Source organism: Nicotiana tomentosiformis, chromosome 3 (genome assembly GCF_000390325.3).
Source record: "Nicotiana tomentosiformis chromosome 3, ASM39032v3, whole genome shotgun sequence".
In the NCBI taxonomy this organism is placed as follows: domain Eukaryota; kingdom Viridiplantae; phylum Streptophyta; class Magnoliopsida; order Solanales; family Solanaceae; genus Nicotiana; species Nicotiana tomentosiformis.
In genome coordinates, this window is record NC_090814.1 from 66452118 (window position 1) to 66475264 (window position 23147).

At 34.5% G+C, this 23147-nt stretch overlaps 3 protein-coding genes across 3 annotated transcripts; 2 read left to right on the top strand and 1 right to left on the bottom strand.

Moving 5' to 3' along the window:
• Window positions 1-4086: 4086 nt before the first annotated feature.
• Window positions 4087-5083, bottom strand: LOC138907940 (uncharacterized). The gene is made up of 3 exons (XM_070198567.1): window positions 4877-5083; window positions 4357-4626; window positions 4087-4116 (listed from the first exon to the last, which is right to left on the bottom strand). The coding sequence occupies exons 1-3, from the start codon at window positions 5081-5083 to the stop codon at window positions 4087-4089; spliced, it is 507 nt and encodes a 168-aa protein (XP_070054668.1).
• A 2500-nt stretch (window positions 5084-7583) lies between these two features.
• On the top strand, window positions 7584-13801 carry LOC104104303 (uroporphyrinogen decarboxylase, chloroplastic). The gene is made up of 6 exons (XM_009612354.4): window positions 7584-7817; window positions 8263-8384; window positions 9578-9688; window positions 9885-10073; window positions 10608-10733; window positions 13133-13801. The coding sequence occupies exons 1-6, from the start codon at window positions 7697-7699 to the stop codon at window positions 13646-13648; spliced, it is 1185 nt and encodes a 394-aa protein (XP_009610649.1). The 5' UTR covers window positions 7584-7696; the 3' UTR covers window positions 13649-13801.
• Window positions 13802-17506: 3705 nt separating this feature from the next.
• LOC104104302 (CBL-interacting protein kinase 18-like) lies at window positions 17507-20855 on the top strand. Its single transcript, XM_009612353.4, has 2 exons — window positions 17507-17704; window positions 18993-20855. The coding sequence occupies exon 2, from the start codon at window positions 19337-19339 to the stop codon at window positions 20660-20662; it is 1326 nt and encodes a 441-aa protein (XP_009610648.1). The 5' UTR covers window positions 17507-17704; window positions 18993-19336; the 3' UTR covers window positions 20663-20855.
• The last annotated feature ends 2292 nt before the right edge of the window (window positions 20856-23147 follow it).

Genomic DNA, 23147 nt, shown 5'->3' on the forward strand with positions numbered 1-23147 from the left:
AAGAAGACATGTTTTGGGAACTTTCTTTCTCTGCCCAAAATATGTATCCAAAATCAGGAAATTCACCTTCTCATGAAGTATGAATTGAACGCATCCGGTTCTCATTTTTTACAGCAGAGATAAAGGGTGAGAGGCTGAACTTTGGGTTGAGGGATTTTGCCCTTATCACTAGCCTTAGATGTTTTACAGAAGTAACGGACGTTGGTTAAATAACTAAGTATGACAATAAAATAATGAGGAACTATTTTTCGAACAAGGAAAAAGTTGAGAAGTCGTACTTGAAACAAATTGTAACCAGCCGTAATTGGGTGAATGGTGAGGATGCAGTCAAGTTGTGTATTCTCTATCTAATAGAATTCTTCCTCTATCCTTCAGAGAAAGATAATGGTTTGATAGACTATTTTAGGTTCTATTTGGTGGACTCGGGGCAATATGCAAATTTCGCATGGGGTATCGAAACTTATACACAATTGCTTCAGTCTGTTAGGCATAAGTTGAACCCTTCTATGCATTTTTATCTCATTCGAGGTTTTTCACTCGCTATGCAAATCTTATTTTATGAGTGTTGCTCTACAGTCAACAGTGATATAGTTACAAGGGCTGGTAATTTGATCCCCCATATACTTAATTGGACAGCTAGTAAGGACAAGATATGAATTTCTGCATTGGAAGAGAGGATGATCAAACTATCATGGATCAAGGTACATGTTTTTCACTTCTGGACAGACAATATAATATAAATTATCTACACATTTTATACATATGATGACTAGGTCCCTCACATTATTTTTTCACTTAGTTCACCAACATGCTTGAAGCCCTAGAAAAGCTTTCTAGAATGACTTTACCAGACAAAGTTTTATACATCCTTGAAGAAGCTGAAACAAAGGTCGAGCATCCGACATATGCTCCATCTCCATCTGGACATAAGCATGCAATGGGAATAGATGACAAGAAAGATATTGTGAAATTATTTATTTAGCTCTTTCTATTTTAATACGTAGGTCGGTTCAGACCTTGGATTGTTCAAGAAAGAGGTATACCTAATTCTTGATTTTTAGTCTTTTTATATATTTGTTAGCCTCTAATTGTAAGATACATTATAACCATTTTTTGTTCTTTAGGTTTTTCAAGAACTAGGTAGCATTTGACTGCTACTCAATGATTCCATCAAGTTTGTATTACACGCAATAAAAAGTCAACAGGATACTAACATTGATGCTAAGGTTTTATTCGAAATATATTCATTTTGGACAACAATTTTTATCATGTTTATGTTTATATTAGCATTCATAAAGTATATAGCCTAACAAATTCTGCTTGCAGTTTACTGGTAGTTCTATGAAAATTGATGAGCATTACAAAGAAAAGAACAAACAACAGAATCCTGGCAGTAGTGCTAAACCAGTGTTAGGCAGCAACAGTAAAACAAATATTTTAACAATTTTAACACAATTTGATGACAAATAATCTACATTATATTTACATTATATCTAAATATAGCCTAAATTACCAACAAATAATCTACATTATATTTCCAATTGTTGTCTTAGATACATGATACATGTCTGACATTCAAAATGAGGAGAACGTTCCTATATCATGCCCTATAGATGTTGACTCTTCTTCCCAATTTCAAGGGGCATTGGAAGAAGAAACTGTATGTATGATTTAGTACATTTTATCTACATATTTCACAATACATATTACATCTTAGCTACAGGCCGGAATTTCAAAAAATTAACTACAATTAAATTATAATTTATCTACAGTGTTGTTTTCGTTTACTACAAATGATCTACAATTTTATTAAGTTATACATATTTATTGTAACAGAGAAAGAAACTATGCATGTGGACTCTCCAAAACAGGATGCAAAAGTTGGCATACAAAGAGAGCATTTAAATTAGGAGAAGGAGACTACGCATTTGCAATCTCCCATTCAACAAGCAAATGTTATATAACAAGGAGGCGATTGCGATGAAGATTTCAGTGGTATTATATGTTACAATATAATTATAGGAAAAAAATAACAGCTTTCATATAAGTTTTAGTTTTCCCAAAAGAACTGATGCAACCAACATACAATGTTGTTCTTTTGTTTTAAATTTTGTGGGTGAATCAGCCGACTACATCATTGTAGGTGATTCGGATAATGACTCCAGGTCTAGAAAAAAGGCAGTAACACTTGATGATTTTGACCTTCCAAAGAACTTCTTACAGATTGTTAAGTTCGGCGAGGTTAATGAAGATGAAATAACCCCTGTGCATCAAGGAAGAACAAGGGTTCCTGGAAAGCATGTCAGATCCCCCTTTCTCCCTTATTTCAGTTCTGGGGGAAGCACTTTTGTTAGACCTCCTCCAATTTTCAACATCAAGCATCCATTTACTGGGGTTATTATCGACGATGTTGATCCTGACTTGTTGGAAGAATTCAATAAGTGGTTATATTTAGGTACCGACACGGTTTTAGAGAGGTTAGATTATACAATTTTTTCATATTATTGAGTGTATACATATTACGAATTTCCAATTGAAACTACATAGTAATTGTACTTGTTATGTCTTTAAATAGGAGGAGGGCGCCTTATACTTTAAAAGATAACCAGCTCAAGCCGTGGTTTGATTTTGGAGTGGCGAAAGTTGATAAAAAGGATTGGTTTTATACTTTGGCACATCCCGGACAAGTCCTCAACAACGCGGTACACACATACCCTGGTAGAATTTAATGATTAGCTATAGTATTATGTTATTTAAGAAATCTGTAGATTTTTTGTTTGAAAACTGTAGTTAAATTGTATGAAGCATTGAGAAATAATGAAATCTGTTTTTTTTTGCAGCACATTGATGTTATTTTAAACTATTTGAGGAAGAAAGGAAAGTATGGTCCTGAAAACAAAACACGATTTACAACCACTGATTATATGTTCAAGACTAGAATTGAACAAATTTATGAGAGGTACATTAATGCTCCTATCGATAAGAAGCTTGTTGTTGTCAAACCCTAGGACGTCGTATCAGAATGCATATTGGGGTACCGATTACTTGCAAATATTGCATGGGACAAAGTTGATTTTGTGATTATGCCCATAAACATTGTGGAGAAATTTCATTGGTTATTGGCTGTGTTTGACATTACCGATACGGTTCTATATATTTATGATTCTATGGCCTCTTCACGAAATCGCAAACTTGTTGAATCTGTTGTCGATAAGTTTGCTATTATGATCTCTTTCTACTTATCATGCACCGGCTTCTATGGCAAACGTCCAGACATCAACTACAAGAACACAAAGGCATACATTGAAAAATGTATTACTGACCCTCTTGAATTCAACGGTTGGTTGGTGAGATACCCCAACAAAAAGAGGGATTACTGTATGTGCTGCTTTTCCTTTTATCTATTTAACCAATTGTATTTTTTACATTGAATGCTAAATCTTTTTTCCTATTATTTTTTGCAGTGACTATGGTGTATACGTGGCGGCATTTGCAGAATATGCCAGCATTGGAGAGCTATCGATTTCAAAGGAAGACCTTTCTGATATTGATCAACACCGTAGACGCTATGGAGTGCTCCTTTGGAATTATGCTAGGAAAAAGCAAGAGCTTGGTGCAATTAGTAAAAGTGAGGTGACTGGCAGATTAGCAAGAAAAAAAGGTGCACCAGCAGTGAACGAGAGAACACAAGTCCAAAAAAAAAGAATTAATTGCCCTTTTCAGTAGAAAAATTATAGTTAAAATGTTTAGTTGTAGCTGGATTGTATTAAAGTTGTAGACAAATTATTTATTAAGAACAAGTCAGCTGCAATTTATTTGTAGCAAATTTGTGCTACAGTTGTTTTACCTTTTGTTTTGTTATTTTGTCTAAAATTTTATTACTTAGAATAGAAATATCCGTGGCTTATTTTTTGGTTGAAAGTCATTAGTACTTGATCTCTATATTGGTACTATATAAGTTCTTTACAACATAACTATAATTATGTCTACAACTACTATACAAAAATACATAATCTATTCAATTTAAGCAGTGTTGTTAGGAAAGGCTGAAAAGTAATAAATAAACACAGTATTTGAACCAAATAACTACAAACCAATTCCATTAAGAGTTGAAATCTGTTTATCAAACATTCATTATCTAAGACAATCTTTATTCAAATTAGCAACACAATTACACCACAACTATAATTCTCCAGAACAGAATAAATACAACTTCATATGTTTTAAAGGACAGATTATCATCAACAGTACTCAGTAAAAAAAATCTTTAAACTGTATCAATTTTTATTTCCTTTTGGGAGCATTCCTACAAGATCTTTTATTATGCCCTTCTAGTCCGCAATTGCCACATGAAACCTTGTACTTCTTTGCATTTACTTCATCATATTGTTTATATCTTTGTTTTTGAGGTCTCTCTGGCTGCCTTTTCCCAATAGGTGGCATTACAACTTCTTCAGCTATATATCGTGGCGTATTCCATTTGCTTTCATCAGGCAGCGGGTCTACTGGTATTTCATAAGTATGCAGAAGGCTCTCCCTCGTGTAATAAGGATAACAATAATTTTCATAAGACTCGTTCCTCTGCCTCAAAGCCACCAAAGCGTGTGGACAAGGAAGTTCATCAAGCTGGAATGTCCATAATTACATCTCTTGTTTTGAAGGCAAACAATGAAGCGCTTCACACCATCTATCATAGTACAGATGTAATCTGTTGAGGCCCTCACCTACTATTTCATTACAAACACATAACAAGTTGTCAGCAAACAGATGTTATTGGCTATAACTACAGTATCAGTATACAACAACATTTCTACAAGTATCAGTATATATTTAGTTTGATGGAATCAATGATTTGATGTTATCGGCTGTAACTTACTCTCATCTTCTGCGATAATGTCCTGTTGTCCTCCAACTCTTTGTTGTATTTTTTCCTAAGATATGTAAACGTATCCTTTGCATTCAATAACTTTTCATTAGTCCAACGTTCAAGAAAAGTCCTCATGTACTCTAATAGTTCTACTAGGTGCAACTCTCTTGTATCTTTGGTTACCACATTCAAGGACTCTGCAATGTTTGATGTCATCGTCCACGTTTTGTTCACCGTAGCATGTACCCAAGACTATCTATGATAGCCAATATTGTATATGTATACTTTAACACGTGTGTCGATCTCTTCAATCTTTGACATTCTTTCATTAAATTCATCAAGCGTGTATGATCGTGCCATGGCAAAGTACAATTCGCTTAATTTTAGATGACCCTTCTTGAACTTTGACCTTACATTTGTCCAAATATGCCACATGCAAGCATAATGTGGCATACAGGTATAAACAGAAGATGTTGCCTTCAAGATACTCTCATTCCGGTCAGAAACAACACACATATTTGGTTTTTCCACCATATGCATGTTTGAATTGCTCAAAACACTACCTCCATGATGCATGATTTTCTGAATCAACAAGGGTGTATGCTAGTTGTAATATGCTACCTATCACATAAGTAGAAAAAAAAAATTCAATTTCTGTAATAAAACTTGAAAATATAAAAAATACAGTCTCAAAAATAACTTTATACTAATATTTTTACAATTTATCTACATTACCTGCTGCATCCATTGTGCTAGCTGTTACCATGATTCCCCTATATGCCGACTTCAAAAAGGTGCCATCAACTACTACAATTAGCCTACAATGCTCCCAACCCTTGATGGACGTACTAAGTGCAACAAATGCATACAAGAAACAGTCATCTTCAGTCTTCTACAATTTCACTACCGACCCCGGATAAGTCTTCTCCAGAATATACAAATAACTCAGCAAACGACTGTAGGAATATGCAGGATGACATCTCAAAAATTTCAAAGCCTTTTCCTTTACTCTCCAAGCTTGCATGTATGCTAAGTTCACACCATGATCCGACAACATGTCAGTTTGTATGTCTTTTGGGGTGTATATTGTCTTAGGATCCGCATATTTTGGCATCACCATGCTTCCAACTACCACGACAGTAGGTTTGCGTTGTATATATGTGTTGTCCATCAAAGAGGATGTGTGCAAACTGTTGAATTTTCGAACCTTGAACAATGTTGATTCATTTATGCTGGTGGACTTGAAGTGTCACGTACAATTGTCCCAATACATACGAGGTAGTAGCTACAGAATAAAAATAATTTAAAAAATATTATGCAAATTGTAGCTACAGAATACAAGGTTATTTATGTAAAACAACTTGTCTTAAATAATTTATATACAAAAAAATTATAACTTATACATAATATGAATTTGACAAATAAAATGTTCCTACCTTCTTGCACTAGACCTATTTACCCTAAATTGGAACCTATTCATGACAAAATAGTACTTCATTGCACTGATAATTATTTGCTTGTCTTGGTAAACTTGGCCTACTTCAATTACATTTGGCGTATGTTATGTTATGATAATACTTTCATATTCCATAATTGCTGGAGATGTTTGCGTATCAATCAACTTCACTGATCCTGATATTTCTCCAATTGTGTTACAATTGCTTGAAAATTATACCACGTTAGTATTACGATAATCAGATGAACCTGCACTCAAATAAAGTATAGTAATTCATGCGTCTGTATATTCACGTGTTCAGTATTTGACAGAATACTTGTAGAGACATAACCGTTGAACTACATTTGTTATATAGTATTATTGTAGATAATTTATAGTAAAATTGTAGAACACTTGAAATTGAAAAACATCAACACTGAAAAAACATAGCAAACCTGCAAATGTGCTCGCATTCGACATACTGCATTCCGAATCGAAATCACGCACTGTTATATACAGCGGATAAATTCCTAAGTTTTTGTTTTCCTTTTTGTCTCCATATACACTCGAACTTCCATATCGTTCCGAATTTTTATTGGAGGACAACGTTCGTTGACAGTGTATTTAATTTCGATGATTTTTGCGGAGGTATCAATCATTAGATGCTCTGCAATTACGGAATTCAATTAACTATAATTTGACTCTTCATTGACTACAATTCCATCAACATCAAAATCTTTGTATCTCCCAATGCTATCCCACTGACCATTGAGCTGAAGTATAATCGTTAATTTTGACATTATGTTGCGAAATTCAATTCAATTGTAGCTAATTGTTTGCAAATATTTTCTTCAACACATTTGTTTATAGAAAACCAGAGGAAACCAGAGAAAATCAGAGAATAGAAGGATACTACAGATATGTTGCCTTGATTATTGTGCGATGATGTGTAATAGAAGGATTCTACAAATATGTTGCCTTGATTATGGTGCGATGATTGCGTCAGTAAAATATCTAATTAAAATATAAGCGATCCCAAAATCCTGCGTCTAAATAAGGAAGACTATCGCAGAAAGGAGACTAGTTTAAACAAATATATATTTTTTGTAGTTAAAATGTGTTTATGTCGGGTAAATATCTAAACTTGGACATTTTTAGTAATATAATTTCAAATAGCTTACCTGAACGAAAAAAATCCTTAAAAAAAAAAGAAAAGAAAAGGCGAAGGAGTGGAAAGTGGGCCTACAGAACGTCCTAGAGTTTGCCATTCGTCAACGTAGATTTCCTAGTGTCGGTCTGCTCTCCCTTATCTTTTTTTTATCTGCTTTGACCCTTTACTTTTCTTCTTTTTCCAACTGCTTTGAGATGCAAAAGAAAATTTCGAGCCTGAAAAAATGATGTCTTGTAATTACAGCTCTGTTTACTCTTTCTCTTCTATATCTCCTTCCTCTAAATCTGCTTTTACTTCTCCCTCTAACTTTAATGTCAACCCCAGAATCTGTTGCTCTGCTGGAGGTAACATTCTTTACACTGTACAGATATTAATTTCATTTCTGCATTTCCAGTTTTGTTTAATCCGATTAGCTTATTATGATTAATTATTGACTCAGTTTTTTTCGGCTAAGATCCAGTCTTTGTTATGCAATTAGTATGTCTTCACATTCACAGTTATGCAATGGCTGCTGTCTTAAAACTTGATTTTGGTCAATTATGTAAGCCTCACGGACCCCAATTTAGTCTTCATTAAAATTACCCTACCAATTCATCTTAGTAGTAGTATTTTGCAATTTCAATCCAAGCATGTATAATTTCATCTATTATACAGTTAGCTTTTATCTGAAATTTCCATATACATCCCCTGACCGATTAGAGTTAGAGCTATTTATTCCCACATTTTTTATGCAATTGTACCTTCAACTTCTTAAGTTGGTTGAATTTTCATATTGATTTTAACTTCCAGGAACTGTTGCGGAACCAAAAGCTATAAGTGCAACAGAACCTTTGTTGCTTGATGCTGTACGGGGTAAAGAAGTAGAAAGGCCTCCAGTTTGGCTTATGAGACAAGCAGGGAGGTATATGAAGGCAGGTTTATAGGTTCATATTTTCAACTTCATTTTAGGTGCTTCTCAATTCCAACATGCTTCTCCTTCCAAATTTGATTATTCGTAAAGATTTATAAGGCATAGTGCATACTCGAACTTTTGCGTCTGTCTTTTTTTCCTTTTGGGGATTTCCATTGTGTTGCCTTTTTTATCACTAAAAATCCTATCTAAAAGATTTCTACCTACATCCCATGAGTGTCAACAGATTCATGTTATGGGTCCATTATAGTTAGCTGCTTGTATGAGAAAAGAATAGTTGATTCTTCATGCTTTCTTTGGGAATTAGAGAACGAGAGGTCCAGTGGAAATTTTTTAATTCTACTCAATCATTTACGCCTCATTCCCAAATTAGTTGAAGTCAGCTATATGAGTCATTTGTATCCCTTCTGCTCTATTTAGGATATTTCATTCGAATAATAAATAATTTAAGACAAATAACAAATTAGGGGTTCTCTAAAACTAGACGTTCTTTGAAACCTTACACTTAGGTCTACATGAATAACAACAATAACTATTACGCCTCACGCTCACACTACATGAACAACAACAAGAAGAATGACTACGCTTGACTCTTAGCTCTACATGAACAAGCAAGTTTTTTAACCAGAAGGAAAAGACTTCTTAATGTATGCGTGTTGGTATCACCTATATGGATCTTTTGCTTTCATTGTATTATGTTCTTTGTAAGTTCACATTGGTCCTAAGAAATTGTAGGTCTTTTGCAATAGCTTCTTGCCAAGTGATTTTGTGTCTACCTTGTTCTTATCACCTTCAATCATTATATTGTTACACCTTAGGGCATCAGCATATAGAAGTCTACATATGACATGTGCACACCATCTCAAGCGATATTTTCTCATTTTACCCTCTGTATCTGCTACTTTGCACCTTCTGTTAGAGAGTAAAAGAACAAAATGGGACTTAGGAGATCATTTTTTGATGCTTTGTTGAACTTGTTCTAGGAGAAGTGAGTAATATCAGAAAGGACCTACTTGGATTTCTATGGACCATAAAGCCATAAAGCTTGACAATTTTCAAATTCCTAGTTTTGCTTCCTTAGGTTAATTTAGTATTACGTTTTTGTGTTGCCATCATGATTCTGACTTCTATTATTTCCTTTTAACTTTTTTTTGTTCTGTCTAATTACTCTGCATTATTTTAAATTTTTTATAGAGCTATCAACTCCTCTGCGAGAAGTATCCATCATTCCGTGATAGATCAGAGAATGTTGATCTTGTGGTAGAAATTTCCCTACAACCCTGGAAAGTATTCAGGCCTGATGGGGTAAGATTCCTTACTAGTGTCCTACTTTAGCATGTCTTTGATAGAATATATGTATGCATCATTAGGTATTGCAGTCTTTTCTTCAATAAGCAGAATCACCATCTTTAGACGTTTTTTGTTCCCAAATTAGTATTTTCATTTTTATTATGCTTAATGGTTTGATTTGATTGTTTCTTTCATGGTATTATTGTGGCAGGTCATTTTATTTTCAGACATTCTTACTCCTCTTTCTGGGATGAATATCCCTTTCGACATTATAAAGGGGAAGGGTCCTGTCATATTTGATCCCCTGGGAACAGCTGCTGATGTTGAGAAAGTTAGAGAATTCATTCCTGAAGAATCAGTTCCATATGTTGGAGAAGCATTAACAATTTTGCGGAAAGAGGTACTTCGTCACATTTCTTTTGTATCTTTAGGAGATCATCTGGCAGGAATGACTATTCTGCCCCTTCACGTTAAAATCTTTTCCAAGTATACCTGAGGCAGATTTTGCTATTACATGGAGTTATTTTGTTATCCTCGAAGGAGAATATCCCATTTTTCCTTCTGAAAAAATACCTGGTGCTCTTTATAGCAGGATACCGTTGAACTAGAGGAACTATATACATTACTGTACAAATGATTATTTATTATTTTCTGTTCACTTAACAGTAAGGAGAATTCATATGCATTATGTATATATAACATATGATCAGTGGACTGAACAATTGAGCTTTTATGCTCATCTCATTGCTTTTGTATCATATGAAACCCTAGGCCCTAATATCACCAGCCAAAAGTTTGTAAAGATATACTAAAACAACTCTAGGACTTGGCTTAAAATCAGTTACACTAATTATAGTCTGCTATCTCGTAGCTGTCATTGTCACGTCGTGCCCTATTATGGTGATTTAATTAGAAATTGCTTTTGCATGTCTAGGTCAATAATCAAGCAGCAGTTCTTGGTTTCGTTGGGGCACCTTTTACCCTGGCGTCATATGTGGTTGAAGGTGGTTCCTCTAAGAACTTCACAAAGATAAAGAGATTAGCTTTTGCAGAGCCCAAGGTAACTTACAATTGCTATTACTAATTTTCACTAAAACAAAGTGTGTACATCGTGAATCCGCAATACTTGATTTTTGAAGAAGCCTGCAGTCACATACACTTATAACTATAGCTTGTTACTGTAGTTTATGTTTTGTATCCTGAACTTCTATCGAACTTCACCATCCATTGAGATTATTTAGCAAGAGATTTCAGCTTAAATTCCCCTTTTGTCTAGCTTCTAGAGCAACATTAATTAGGGATTGTTGAGCCCTTGATTTGTGGATGCTGATCAGTTGTTGTAAGGGAACAGGACGTGGTAGATATTTGGAGGCCACATGAGTAATTTGATGTTCGATTAGAAAAGCATCTCTAATATACTACTGCCTGATATTATTATGCGTATAGATCATAAGGATCTGATGTTTTAAAGACCACACCATTTTCTGTGGAGAAAATCAGAAAACTGTGAAACCTAAAATTCTTTTCGAGTACCAGAAATGACATTAATTTTTTCATTAGTAGGCACGTCACTTGATTTTTGAGACTAGTACCTTCCTTTTTTGGGTTTGCGTTTTCTTGGGAAGGGAAGGTCTAGTGTTTGTCAATTAACACCGGGAAGGAGTCTTGTGTTTATTTAGTTCTAATATCAGAGCTAAATTGTTGTGCGTTTTTCCCTCATGTATTTTTCGCCTGAACTAATCGAAGTTTAGACAGCTGCCATTCGGCCTCCTAAGGTTTGATAATACGTGCATCATTCATACTCTTTTTTCCTTTTATGAGTTTTTTTGTTAATCATACGCTTGTTGAAACTGTTAGTGGCCTGAATTGTACTCTTCTAGACTTGAGCCTAGTTATTATGTATATGAAGGTATTAAGTTTTACAGAATTTGTATTTTGATTCCTAGATATGACAATACTTGCCACCCAAAGGAAATTTGGAAAAAAGAAAAGGTCTAAGCCTTGAAGTGTTAGGAAAAATCTTTCAGATTGAAGTACCTTAGGTTCGTTGCTTGATGTTATCAGAAAAGAAAGGGTTGGATTTGATGTTCATAGAAGATGTAAAGCGAGGGATAAAATGAGAGGGAAACTGAGAGAGAAATGCATTAAGATTGATTCATAAGGGAGAAGTGCAGTTTTAAGTGTAGGCTGAGATCACATCTCTTTACTTTGCCTATTGACCCATGCAGAACAAGTTTGTGAAGGTGAAAAGAAGTTTCATTATTGCCATTTGCTTCATTTCTTTTCTTTTCTGTTAGGAATCAATGACAACAATACCTCTAGATCTTTACCACTAAGGCACGCCCACCTTTCCAAATCTGAGGGATCGGTATGCATATTTCTAGATACCTTGCTGTTTAGGGAAATTTGGAATTTGCTCTTGAAAATTGGTTTAGCATGTTCATATAGCCAGGGGAGGATCTACGTAGAGGAGATGGGGTGGTACGCCACCCGGACGCTCGGGTAGAATTTCTTGTATATTCTGGTATTTTACGAAAATATGGTTATTATGCAAAGAGTGGCACCCCGAATCACAAAGTGACCGTAGGTGCCATGGTAAGATAGCCGCTTTCCACATACAAGACCCGCGATCGAAGCTATTGATGGGCAATGGAATTTAGCTTTTCCCTCTCGGCCTTAGTCGTTCCCTTTTCCATTTGTTAATCTTTCTTCTCTTTTTCTTAAATTCTTGTAATTTTGTTCATCTTTGTCTTTCCTCTCATTGTACAGCTCCATTTTTACTATATATTAAACATTTGCTTTCTTTTGCTTTTTCTAGATCTAAAATATTTTTTTATTTAAATATAATTTTAATTATTTTCTTCTGTTATCCATATACTGTTGTTTTCCCTTTGATTTTGAATAAAAGGACCAAACGTTTTTAGTTTAGTTATCATGTATCTTATAAAGTAAATCGAATTAATTCAAAACAAAATCGAATAAAAAATAGAAAATTTGCAAAATATACAGCCTAATTTAATCTCCTTGACTAGTGGTAAATTTTAATTAAATATAGTGGCACCCGTAGTCATCGAATCGTGGATCCGCCTCTGCATATAGCTCTGCCTCAATCTGGCCCCCTCCCCTGGACTAGGAACAAAAATAGAGAGAGTGCTGAAATGGTGACAAGCCTTTTCTTCATGCTTCATAATGTTAGCTCAATTATTTGGAAGTGCTATTAAGGTGAAAATAGTACATTCCTCTTCTATACTGATGATATATGTAAAAAAAACCAAATTTATTCAACGTCATATTATATCCTTATAGGGAAGTATCAACTGGAAATATGACGAATGAACGTCTATTGGTAGGACCAAAATTGATTACTTGTATTGTATCATGTTTTGATATTTAAAGACAGAGCATTTTGGCAGTAGCTTATTGATGTTAAAATGTTGTCAATTATTGTTGCTACTTTAGGTCCTGCATGCTCTCCTTCAAAAGTTTGCGACCTCTATGGCTAAATATATCCGTTACCAAGCAGACAGTGGAGCTCAAGCAGTTCAGATCTTTGATTCATGGGCCACTGAGCTAAGCCCAGTCGATTTTGAAGAGTTTAGTCTGCCTTATTTAAAACAGATAGTGGACTCAGTGAAACTAACCCATCCTGATCTCCCACTGATTCTTTATGCAAGTGGATCTGGTGGCTTGCTTGAGAGACTACCATTGACAGGTGTAGATGTAGTAAGCTTGGATTGGACAGTTGATATGGCTGATGGAAGGAGACGACTCGGTCCTAATATTGCCGTACAAGGTAATGTGGATCCTGGTGTCCTTTTTGGCTCAAAGGAATTTATCACCAATCGAATAAATGATACTGTCAAGAAAGCTGGTAAAGGGAAACATATTTTGAACCTTGGACATGGCATCAAAGTAGGCACACCAGAGGAAAATGTTGCTCACTTCTTTGAGATTGCTAAAGGACTTAGGTATTAAAAGTCAATTAGGTGGTCATCAATCTTAACTTGTTCCTAATTTGACACGAGCATTTCCATTTTTTCATTTGTCATTCTGTATTAAAGCTTATCTGAACAAAGAAAGGAGACACGTCAAAAGCAGTTTTGCTGAAATAAAGTCTGTTTACTCTTACTTGAGACTGAAGTTAAAGCTAGGTACTTAGTAACTGAGCTTAAACATTGGAAACAAAATGTTGAAATTCTGATAGTTGAACTGCCTTCACAAGTAGGTATCTAATTCTTTATTTTTTGATTGCTGCTGCTTTTTTAAACTCTTCCCCCCTGTGATTTGCTTTCCAGCTGCCACGCATCTCTTTAGGATGGGGATAAAATGGTTAAGTACTAGTAGAATATAAATATCATAAGGGGCTATTATGTTGTCTTTTACAAAACGAGTAAGCTAAGTATTGGCCAACGGTCATTAGAATTTAGAAGTTTATTCTTCACACTTAGAATAATGGAGCTGTTAGGTGTTTCTGGGGTACCAGACAGGTGGTGGGCTAAAACAGATGGTAGGAGTTGTGCACTAGTCAACTTTTTTTGAAGATAACTAAGTAGTTTTTGTGACTACAATCACATCAAGGACAGACAAGAGTTTGAAGATGAACAATCTGTCAAGTAGTTATGACCAATAGAAGACCCTTCTTTTTCTTTAAAATTGGCTTCCTTTTTGTTTTATTTTTTATTTTATTGAATTCTTCATTTATTTGGGGTCAAATGGTGAACAGAAAATGGCCCCCCTTACCAAATTTCCACCAACCCATGGCCACACCAATACATAAAATAAAGAGGAGCAAAGCAAATTATTCGTGCTTATGATGCAGTCGTTTAGTTGTTAAATGAAAATGCACTCATTTCTAAAGATGCCTTATAAAATATTAACTAGGTATAAGATTACATAAACGGGCCAAAATTCTTTCTTTGCTACTATTTCTTTTTTTTAAAAAAATTGTAGGAATGGGTGTGGACCAGTGTATAATGGAGAAGGAAGAAGGAAGATTAAAAAGGGGAAGTGCTGCTGCCTGTGAGAATCTAACTCTGGATCACAATTCTACTGTTTTTTTTAATATGAATCGGAACGACAAAGAGTTAAATCTCAAGATTGTGGCAGCAAGATCAGTTTTTAAAATACCCTCTATTTACGTAGTCTTCGATCACAATTCTACTAGGTTATAAATAAGTGGTGCAAGGTAATCAAAAATTAAAATGTTGCATCGAGAATTCCCCACTTGTTGTATCACATTAAATGTGTCTGTATTTAATGTAAAATCAGGATCAATCAACAAATTCTGAATTTCTGATCATGACACATTACAATGGGGACTACTAACATAATTGATGACCAGTTATTACTTGCCTCGTGGATTTTCGAAGCAGTATTTAGGTGTAAAGACTCGCTGCTTAAATTAAAAATAACCGAAAATACATCATTTATGTATAATAATATAGTTATATCAGTGTGAATTAGTATATAATCTACGTATATTGATTTTAAAAAATAAACAGTGAATCTGACCGGCTATTCGCGGGAAGATACCTTTTGGGGTTTGGGGATACCTCTCTAGAAATGATCCTGCCAAGATACAGAGATGTCGATATCGAATCTTTTATGTGGTCTATAATGCAACTTTAAAAAATCATAGAGTCATCGAACAAAATTTGAGGTTGTGATAATCATGGCTTGTATTATATTGTAACTTTTTTCTTCTATCATTCAATTCGTAGAAACATCTTAATTTTGATTCAACTATGAGTTGGACTTGTCTTTTGAACTTCTCAATTTTCTTCTTTTTTTGTCTTCTTCAGCTGTAGTTGATTGGCTAAAAAATTACTCCAATAAGGTTACCGTGCCGTACTATTATATGGTTTAATGCAATATGAAAATTTAGAAAAATAAAAAAAGAAAAGTATGACTTAGGATAATCGTTTTGAAGCTTTCATATAAAAAGTAAATCGTGGCCCAGAAATAAACATTTTAAATCTCTCATCTTCCCCAATAAGCTGTTCAATATTCCTACCTACTTTTGCACAAAAAAATTGAAAGAAGATTTGTCTGTAATATTCTTTTCCTTCTAGGCGCCTAAGGAATATATTATAGATGCCATGGACTCTAAAGGGTAATTTTGGTAAAGAAGAAATATTAATTTTAGTACTTATACAATATTTAGTTTTTGGTATAAATCCTACATAATTAATATAATCCCTATGTAACTAATATAACATCGAATTTCGGTATTAAAAATCGTATAAGTTAGCAAAATCTAATATCAAAAATCAAATGCCAAATTGCAAAACTCTAATATACAACAACAACAACAAAAAGAATATATTCAATGTGATCCCACAAATGAGGTATGGGGAGGGTACACAAACCTTACCCTTACCTTGTGTGAGGTCGAGAGATTGTTTCTGATAAAAGCGTTTTTAAAACAGGTTTGAAAAATACAAGAACAAAGACGCTATGATGAAAATATTGAAGAAAGAAAAAAGTATTAGTAACGAAAATAGTAAGATAACAAATCAAAGGAAACAATAATAGTAATAGAATTGAATAATAATAATAATAATAATAATAATAAGGAGAAGATGGAGCAAATAAGGTGCTCTAAGCTAGAACCATGGCTTCCCTCAGAAAAGAAAAAAATCGCTCGAATACCTGCTAATCTTCTACCCTAATCCTCGACCTCCATACTCTCTTATATACGATCATATCCTCGGTCAACTGAATACGTGTCATGTCATGTCTAATCACCTCTTCTCAATTCTTCTTCGGTTCTCTACCTCTATTTAGACCTATCACTGCAACCTCTCGCACCTCTTCGCTAGGGCATCCGTGCTTCTCCTTTAACAAAACTATGCTATAACTTATATATATATATTACCCATATATATATATATAGAGAGAGAGAGACAGGTGAATTAATTTGATCCAAAAATAATAGATGAATTAAATCGAGATATAAAACTTAGCCTTAAAATCGAAATATACGACATATATATTGATTCCGGGCGCAGAGCTAACGAGAGCAATAAGAACAATACATATAAGCAAGAAAGTAAAATGTTATTGAGCTTTTGATAGAATATAGTGTATGCTTGTCAGAAAATTCGTGTCCTTTATAATGATAGTATAACTCACTATTTATACCTGCACCTAGGGAACAAGGTCTTAGTATTAAGCTCCTATTTAATGACAATTATGAGGGCCATTGAAGGATGTGTAACGGTGGGCAATGAATGCCATATTCTCTATAACGAATCATGCACTTAATGTTGCATAATATTCTTCATTGAATGCTACCGGATGACGACATTAATTTTGCCGTTATGAGTATTATTTTCTTCGGTGACAAGCGAGATCATTGCCTTCGGATTTAGCTATCTTCTGCCTTCGATTCCACGTATCGCTTTCTCCTACGATAATTAAATATGAACATATTTTACTCCGTACATATATGTGTATTAGACGTGATAGAATATGAAATATGGATATAAGTATCATCAATACGTGGTAAGATTAAATACTCCTATTTGACAATTCATGAATAAAATAGTCATAAATTAGACAATTCTTGCTTGACAATCTATGTATTATTCATCGCATAATAATTTATATTGTTATTTATTCCTATATGACAATCCTTGCATTATTATATATTGTATAAATAATTGATGCATTATAGTTCCCTCATATTTAAACCATAAACCAAACGTATCTCTAAATATACTTAATTCTCTCTTTCATCAAGCGGTCCACCACGTGTCAAGGTAGAGTTGCACTATTTTGGCCGATTGCAGAAGCTTACCTACCTTTTAGATGCAGACAATTACTATTAACATAACAAATTTAACATTACAACAATTGTATTAAGACAACAGCTTTGTGCGTTTCCTACAAAAATACAGATTCACGAAATTACACATTTACGACCAGAGGCCAGAGCTTGTCTTTTTCTCTATTTCTTTACCCTCTTAGCTTAAGATCTTCCGAAGTTGTATTCTCCTACAAAATTTCTCTTTCGTTAAACCATTTCAGGTTTCTTCTTCTTTTCCTCTTTCTTGATAATTTAGATCCATTTTCAAATATTTTCTTGTGGATTATTAATTGCATTTTCTGATGATTGGTAGAGAATTCAATAAATTCTGTACATTTATTAGAAAAAATGTTGTGTCTTGGGTATATGATGTGTGAATGTTTCACCTTGTATTCTTGAATTTACAACTATTTAGCATTTACCATTTGTTCATATTTTTCCTTTTCTTTTTGTTGGCCCCGGGTTTTGTGGGTGAGATGGTATGGGGAAGAAATAATTCTGTTGAGGTCTGACGTCTGAATGATTTTCCTTTTTGTTTGAATGTGCTCATGCCAATTTCGGTTCTGGATTTGATCTGAAAAGCGTTAGTCGTATCTCATCAGCTCATTTTTTTGATTTTATATTTAATATATCATGTTTCTTCTACATACTGTATTTCTTTTCTTTCATATTTTGTTAAAAATAAAAGAACCCCTTTCTGGTACAGAAGGGGGCCGGGATTAAATTGGTTTTTCTTTTTTTGCTCCTTTCCTAATCAGTATGCTGGTCTAGGTAGGATCAAAATATAAAGAATCTAATTTTACTATTTTAGATTAAGAAATAGATCTTGCCTTATGATATGACTAAACCTAGCTAAATAATTTATCTTGGTGAGTCATATTCTGGCCTTGTGATAGAACAACTTCTTCAGCTTGAATTTTGTGGTCACGTAAATGGAAGTACAGTACTCCCTCAGTTCCAATTTTTTTGAACGTGTTTGACTGGGCACGGAGTTTAAGAAAAAATGAACGACTTTTGAAATTTGTGGTCCTAAACAAGTCAAAAAGGGTCCAGAGTATTTCTGTGGTTATAAAAGCTTCTCATTAACAGTAGAATTGAAAGTTTAAGCTAAATTGTTTTCAAATTTAGAAAGGGGGTCATTCTTTTTGGAATGGACCAAAAAGTAAATAGGTTTACTAAAACTGGAACGGAGGGAGTAGTATTTATCTTTAATATAAACCTTTTAGCTGCATTTGTGTTCTTGTGGTACAAGGGTGTCATAGTTGAAAAGTTATGTATTCAGATCTTGATATCATCTTTATTTTTTTCTTTTCTGTAATGGATATAATTGTCTTTTGCTACTGGCTCTTCAGAATGATTTCATGTTTAATGTACAGCCACTTGTAATTTGGGCTTCTTTTTCTTATATATCTCCAATTTTCCCTTTTATGTTTAAGTTAACAAATTATTTAGCTCATATTGAAACGTTCTAAGATCTGATGTTCTTTTTCTTACCTTGTGATTTTTCAGAGATTTTGCGACATATCACTGAAAGCAAATATATTTGGGATGCAGAAAGATGGGGTTGAACGACACCTCTTGGTTCTTAGACGCCTCTGATTTTCCGTCTGCATTGGGGTTATTCTGTTTTCTCCATAATGATTTCAAATTTGCAGCTCATACGGCATTTAAGTTCTCGTGCCAGATGCACAATGAAGCCACGGTGCTTAAGCATCCAGTAGTCGTGCTGAAGCACGGCCTTGTTGCAGACGGTTGAATGCCGAAACAAGGCCTCCTGCTCGTGAAAAAAACGAAGTAATCATATCAGCAGGAGAAGAATTATTTATAGTTTAAGGTAGGATTGTTAGTTGAAAATGGAGAAGAAAGGAAATGTATTGATGCAGAAATATGAATTGGGGAGATTATTAGGTCAAGGCAACTTTGCTAAGGTTTATTATGGAAGGAATCTGAAAACTGGACAGGGTGTAGCTATCAAGGTAATTGATAAAGAGAAGGTTCTAAAGGCTGGATTGATAGAACAGACCAAACGAGAGATATCTATTATGGCACTGGTCAAACACCCACATGTTTTGCAGCTATACGAGGTCATGGCAACTAAGTCTAAGATTTACTTTGTGATCGAACATGCCAAAGGCGGGGAGCTTTTTAACAAGCTGGCAAAGGGGAGGCTCAAGGAAGATGTTGCTAGAAAGTTCTTTCAGCAACTGATCGCCGCTGTTGAATTTTGCCACAGCCGAGATGTTTATCACCGTGATCTCAAACCGGAAAATCTCCTGCTGGATGAGAATGGAAACCTAAAGGTCTCAGACTTTGGATTGAGTGCATTGGCTGAGTCTAAGAGGCAAGATGGCTTACTCCACACAACGTGCGGTACGCCAGCATATGTTGCGCCCGAGGTGATTGGTAGAAAAGGATATGATGGTGCCAAAGCTGACATCTGGTCTTGTGGGGTGATCTTATTTGTCTTGTTGGCTGGTTATCTTCCATTCCATGACTCAAATCTTATGAATATGTATAGGAAGATAAGCAGGGCAGAATACAAATGCCCTAATTGGTTCCCACTAGAAGTGCGTAAACTTCTCTCTAGGATCCTTGACCCAAACCCTCATACAAGGATTTCAATAGCCAAAATTAAGGAAAGCTCCTGGTTTAAGAAAGGGTTGGAATCCAGGCATGTGAGAACCAAACTAGTACAGAACCAAAATGTTAATGCAGATGGCAATGTTGTTTGCAGTTCGAGTTTGGAGAACAGCATCTCTTCCTCTGACACAAAGCTAGAGTTAGCAAAACCTATGAATCTTAATGCATTTGATATCATCTCTCTTTCAAGTGGTTTTGACTTGTCTGGTCTATTTATAAGAAATTATCAAAAGGAGGAACTGCAATTCACATCGGTGAAGCCTGCTGCGGTCATCATATCCAAGCTTGAGGAAGTTGGCAGGAATCTGAACCTAGAAATAAAGAAAAAAGAAGGTGGATTTTTGAGATTAGAGGGATCAAAATATGGAACTCTATGCATTGATGTGCAAATATTTGAAGTTACTGACTCCTATTACTTGGTTGAGCTGAGAAGGTCAGGTGGTGATGCGATCGCGTACCAAAATATGTTGACACAATCTATTAGACCAGCACTTGAGGAAATTGTTTGGGCGTGGCAAGGTGTGCAATCTCATCATTAGTTAGTAGAATCACTAAAAAAGAGCTTCTTATTTCCAGATGCTCACTCTGTCAGTTTATCTTACTTTTGTATTAAGTAGTATCTAAGCTAATCCTGATTCTGCCTGTTTGGTTTGCTAGTACTAATTGTCATTTTTCACTATGTATCTGCCTGTTTTCAGCACCTATATATCCAAGAAAGCATATTACTGCAAACTTCAAATTGTTTTCCTGGTCGACAATTATTTTGTTGTTTCAGCTCATATATATTCTGCCTTATGCAATCCAAGAAATTCTGCAAGTATTGTTTTGGCCCATGATCTACTAGCCAAGACATCATAGTATAGTTAATGCTTTGGTCCATGATTTAGTGGTTGGAGCTTTTTGATTTAACTTTAACATGATACAAGTATTGTTTAGTTGGTTCTCTTGCTTTCAGAATTTTTTCACAGAAAGAGAAACAAAACTTGAATTATGTTCTATGTTTATTTCTGGACTAATAAGATGGTGATATATGAAGTTCCTTCTTTTTTCTTGTGCATCCAACTTGCTTGTTTTCCCTCCTTTCTAACATTTCAATTTTTTTAGCTTACGTAAAAGTGCAAAATTCATTACTATTTATTAACTAATGCCAATAGATAATACAAATAAAGAGAGAGATTTCGAAATGGTGCACTGTTTCAAATCCAAACTCTGGTAGTTCATGTACATGTATTTAATTATACCTGTAGTTTATTTGTAAATTTTAGAGCTTTGGATCTTGGAGCTTTTTTGTGTTAATTCGTATCTACTTATGAGGTTTGAATTCTGTCCCGTTTGGAAAAGAAGAAGAAGAAGAAGAATTCCATTTTTTGTGGGATTGACTTTCCATATCTGTGAAGATTCATTATACATAGCAGACAAAGAAAAAAGAAAAAGGAAGGAGCAGAATAGATGAAAATGAAAAACAGCTGAAAAAATAGGAACGTATATGAATGATTAATTATATGGCAAGATGCAGTACGAAAGGTCAATTGAGTCAATAAAATAAATAAAGCAAAATGTTTTTTCTTATATTTAATGTAAAACATTCGCAATATAATATATTGTTTTAGCAATATAAAATATAAAATTAATGTGACAGTCATATGAATATATATGAGTCAATGAAAGTGTTGATGGGAAATTAAATAAGCTTGCAATATGGCACTAGAGGGGGAAGAATGAGGAAAGAATATGACGTATTTACTCGCAATCATTTAGGGATTACAACAAAATTATTAACAAGATACCAAGTGAACAAATCCAGTGGTTCATTGTATTTTTCTTATGATGAACTTACTCTTATGGACATCTATGTCGGCCATACTTTTTCGACAATAATTTTAATTTTCTTTTTTGGGTCACGATGGGATATCTAAACAAACTCTCCAGTCTCCACTTATGGAAGGTTCAGGTGGAAAAAAGTTTTTCGAAACCAAGTGTTTATATCAAATAATACTATTTTATTATATTTAAGTCATAAATTAATGTGAGAATGAATATCAATTAATGATGATTTTCTAATAAATATATTTTTAAAGATATGTGTCATGTATTTATATATTGGATCGGTAAATTTTACCCGTCCAGGGATAACTGATAAGTGATAAATGGCAGTGTCTTCGTGCTGGCTCAAGTTTGAAGAATAAATGTGTTTACCCCAAAAATGGATAGAGTTGAATTTATACGTAGTTCTAAGGATACGTGGTATAACTTGGCACAAATCGAAAAGTAAGTAGAAATATATTGAGTATTGACTGTATAAAGAATGAAATACAAACCAAACTGAGTGGAAAACGGTTTATGAACAAGCAAGACGAATCAATATACAAAACCCAAAAAGGATAATCTCTATATGAATATCAATATGTTTTTCTCTGTGAATATCAATAATATGAGAGTGTATGAATGCCTTAATCTTCGATGCTTTACAGAAATAGAAGCTATCCCTCTTATATTGGAGAAATCCTACTTTAGATATAATTAAAAATACATAGTGGGGATCTCATGATAGATTAGCTTTTCTCTAATTCCCGCCGAGATTCCCTCCCTTAGTGCGGCTGTAACGGCTCCTGTCTCTTGGCTCGATCTTGGTCGGATTTGGTATTGGTCGATTTCCAGATTTAGATCTCGATATTAACTCGAGCTCGATATTGACTCAGGGCTCGGTATCGAATCGGGCTTGATATTGGTCGGTTTTTGGCTCTTAAGCTCGATGACACCGCTTCACTTCATAGTTCGATTTGGACTCGAGCTCGGTATTTGATCGGTCCCAGAAATTTGAGCTTGGTAACCTGGATTCAGATCTCATCTCGATATTATGAAGATGACCTTCGGTCCATTATGTTCCAATCGCGACTAATCATATGAAGGTCGAAATCGATTTTGACCGTATACAGATAGTCCCCTCGTTTCTCGGAAAGAATGTGCCGAGAAACGACATGATTTTTCAGCGGTATGACTAGATATACACTGACGTTTGTATCG

Bases quoted from the DNA above. Each gene is read 5' to 3' on its own strand.
- LOC104104302 (XM_009612353.4), top strand. From the start codon at position 19,337: ATGGAGAAGAAAGGAAATGTATTGATGCAGAAATATGAATTGGGGAGA.
- LOC138907940 (XM_070198567.1), bottom strand. From the start codon at position 5,083: ATGACATCAAACATTGCAGAGTCCTTGAATGTGGTAACCAAAGATACA. The intron at 4,627-4,876 runs GTAAGTTACAGC...TGGACATTCCAG, and splicing joins CATTATCGCAGAAGATGAGA to CTTGATGAACTTCCTTGTCC. The intron at 4,117-4,356 runs GTTTCATGTGGC...TTTGATAAACAG, and splicing joins TAAATGCAAAGAAGTACAAG to ATTTCAACTCTTAATGGAAT.
- LOC104104303 (XM_009612354.4), top strand. From the start codon at position 7,697: ATGATGTCTTGTAATTACAGCTCTGTTTACTCTTTCTCTTCTATATCT. The intron at 8,385-9,577 runs GCAGGTTTATAG...AATTTTTTATAG, and splicing joins AAGCAGGGAGGTATATGAAG to AGCTATCAACTCCTCTGCGA. The intron at 10,074-10,607 runs GTACTTCGTCAC...TTGCATGTCTAG, and splicing joins TAACAATTTTGCGGAAAGAG to GTCAATAATCAAGCAGCAGT.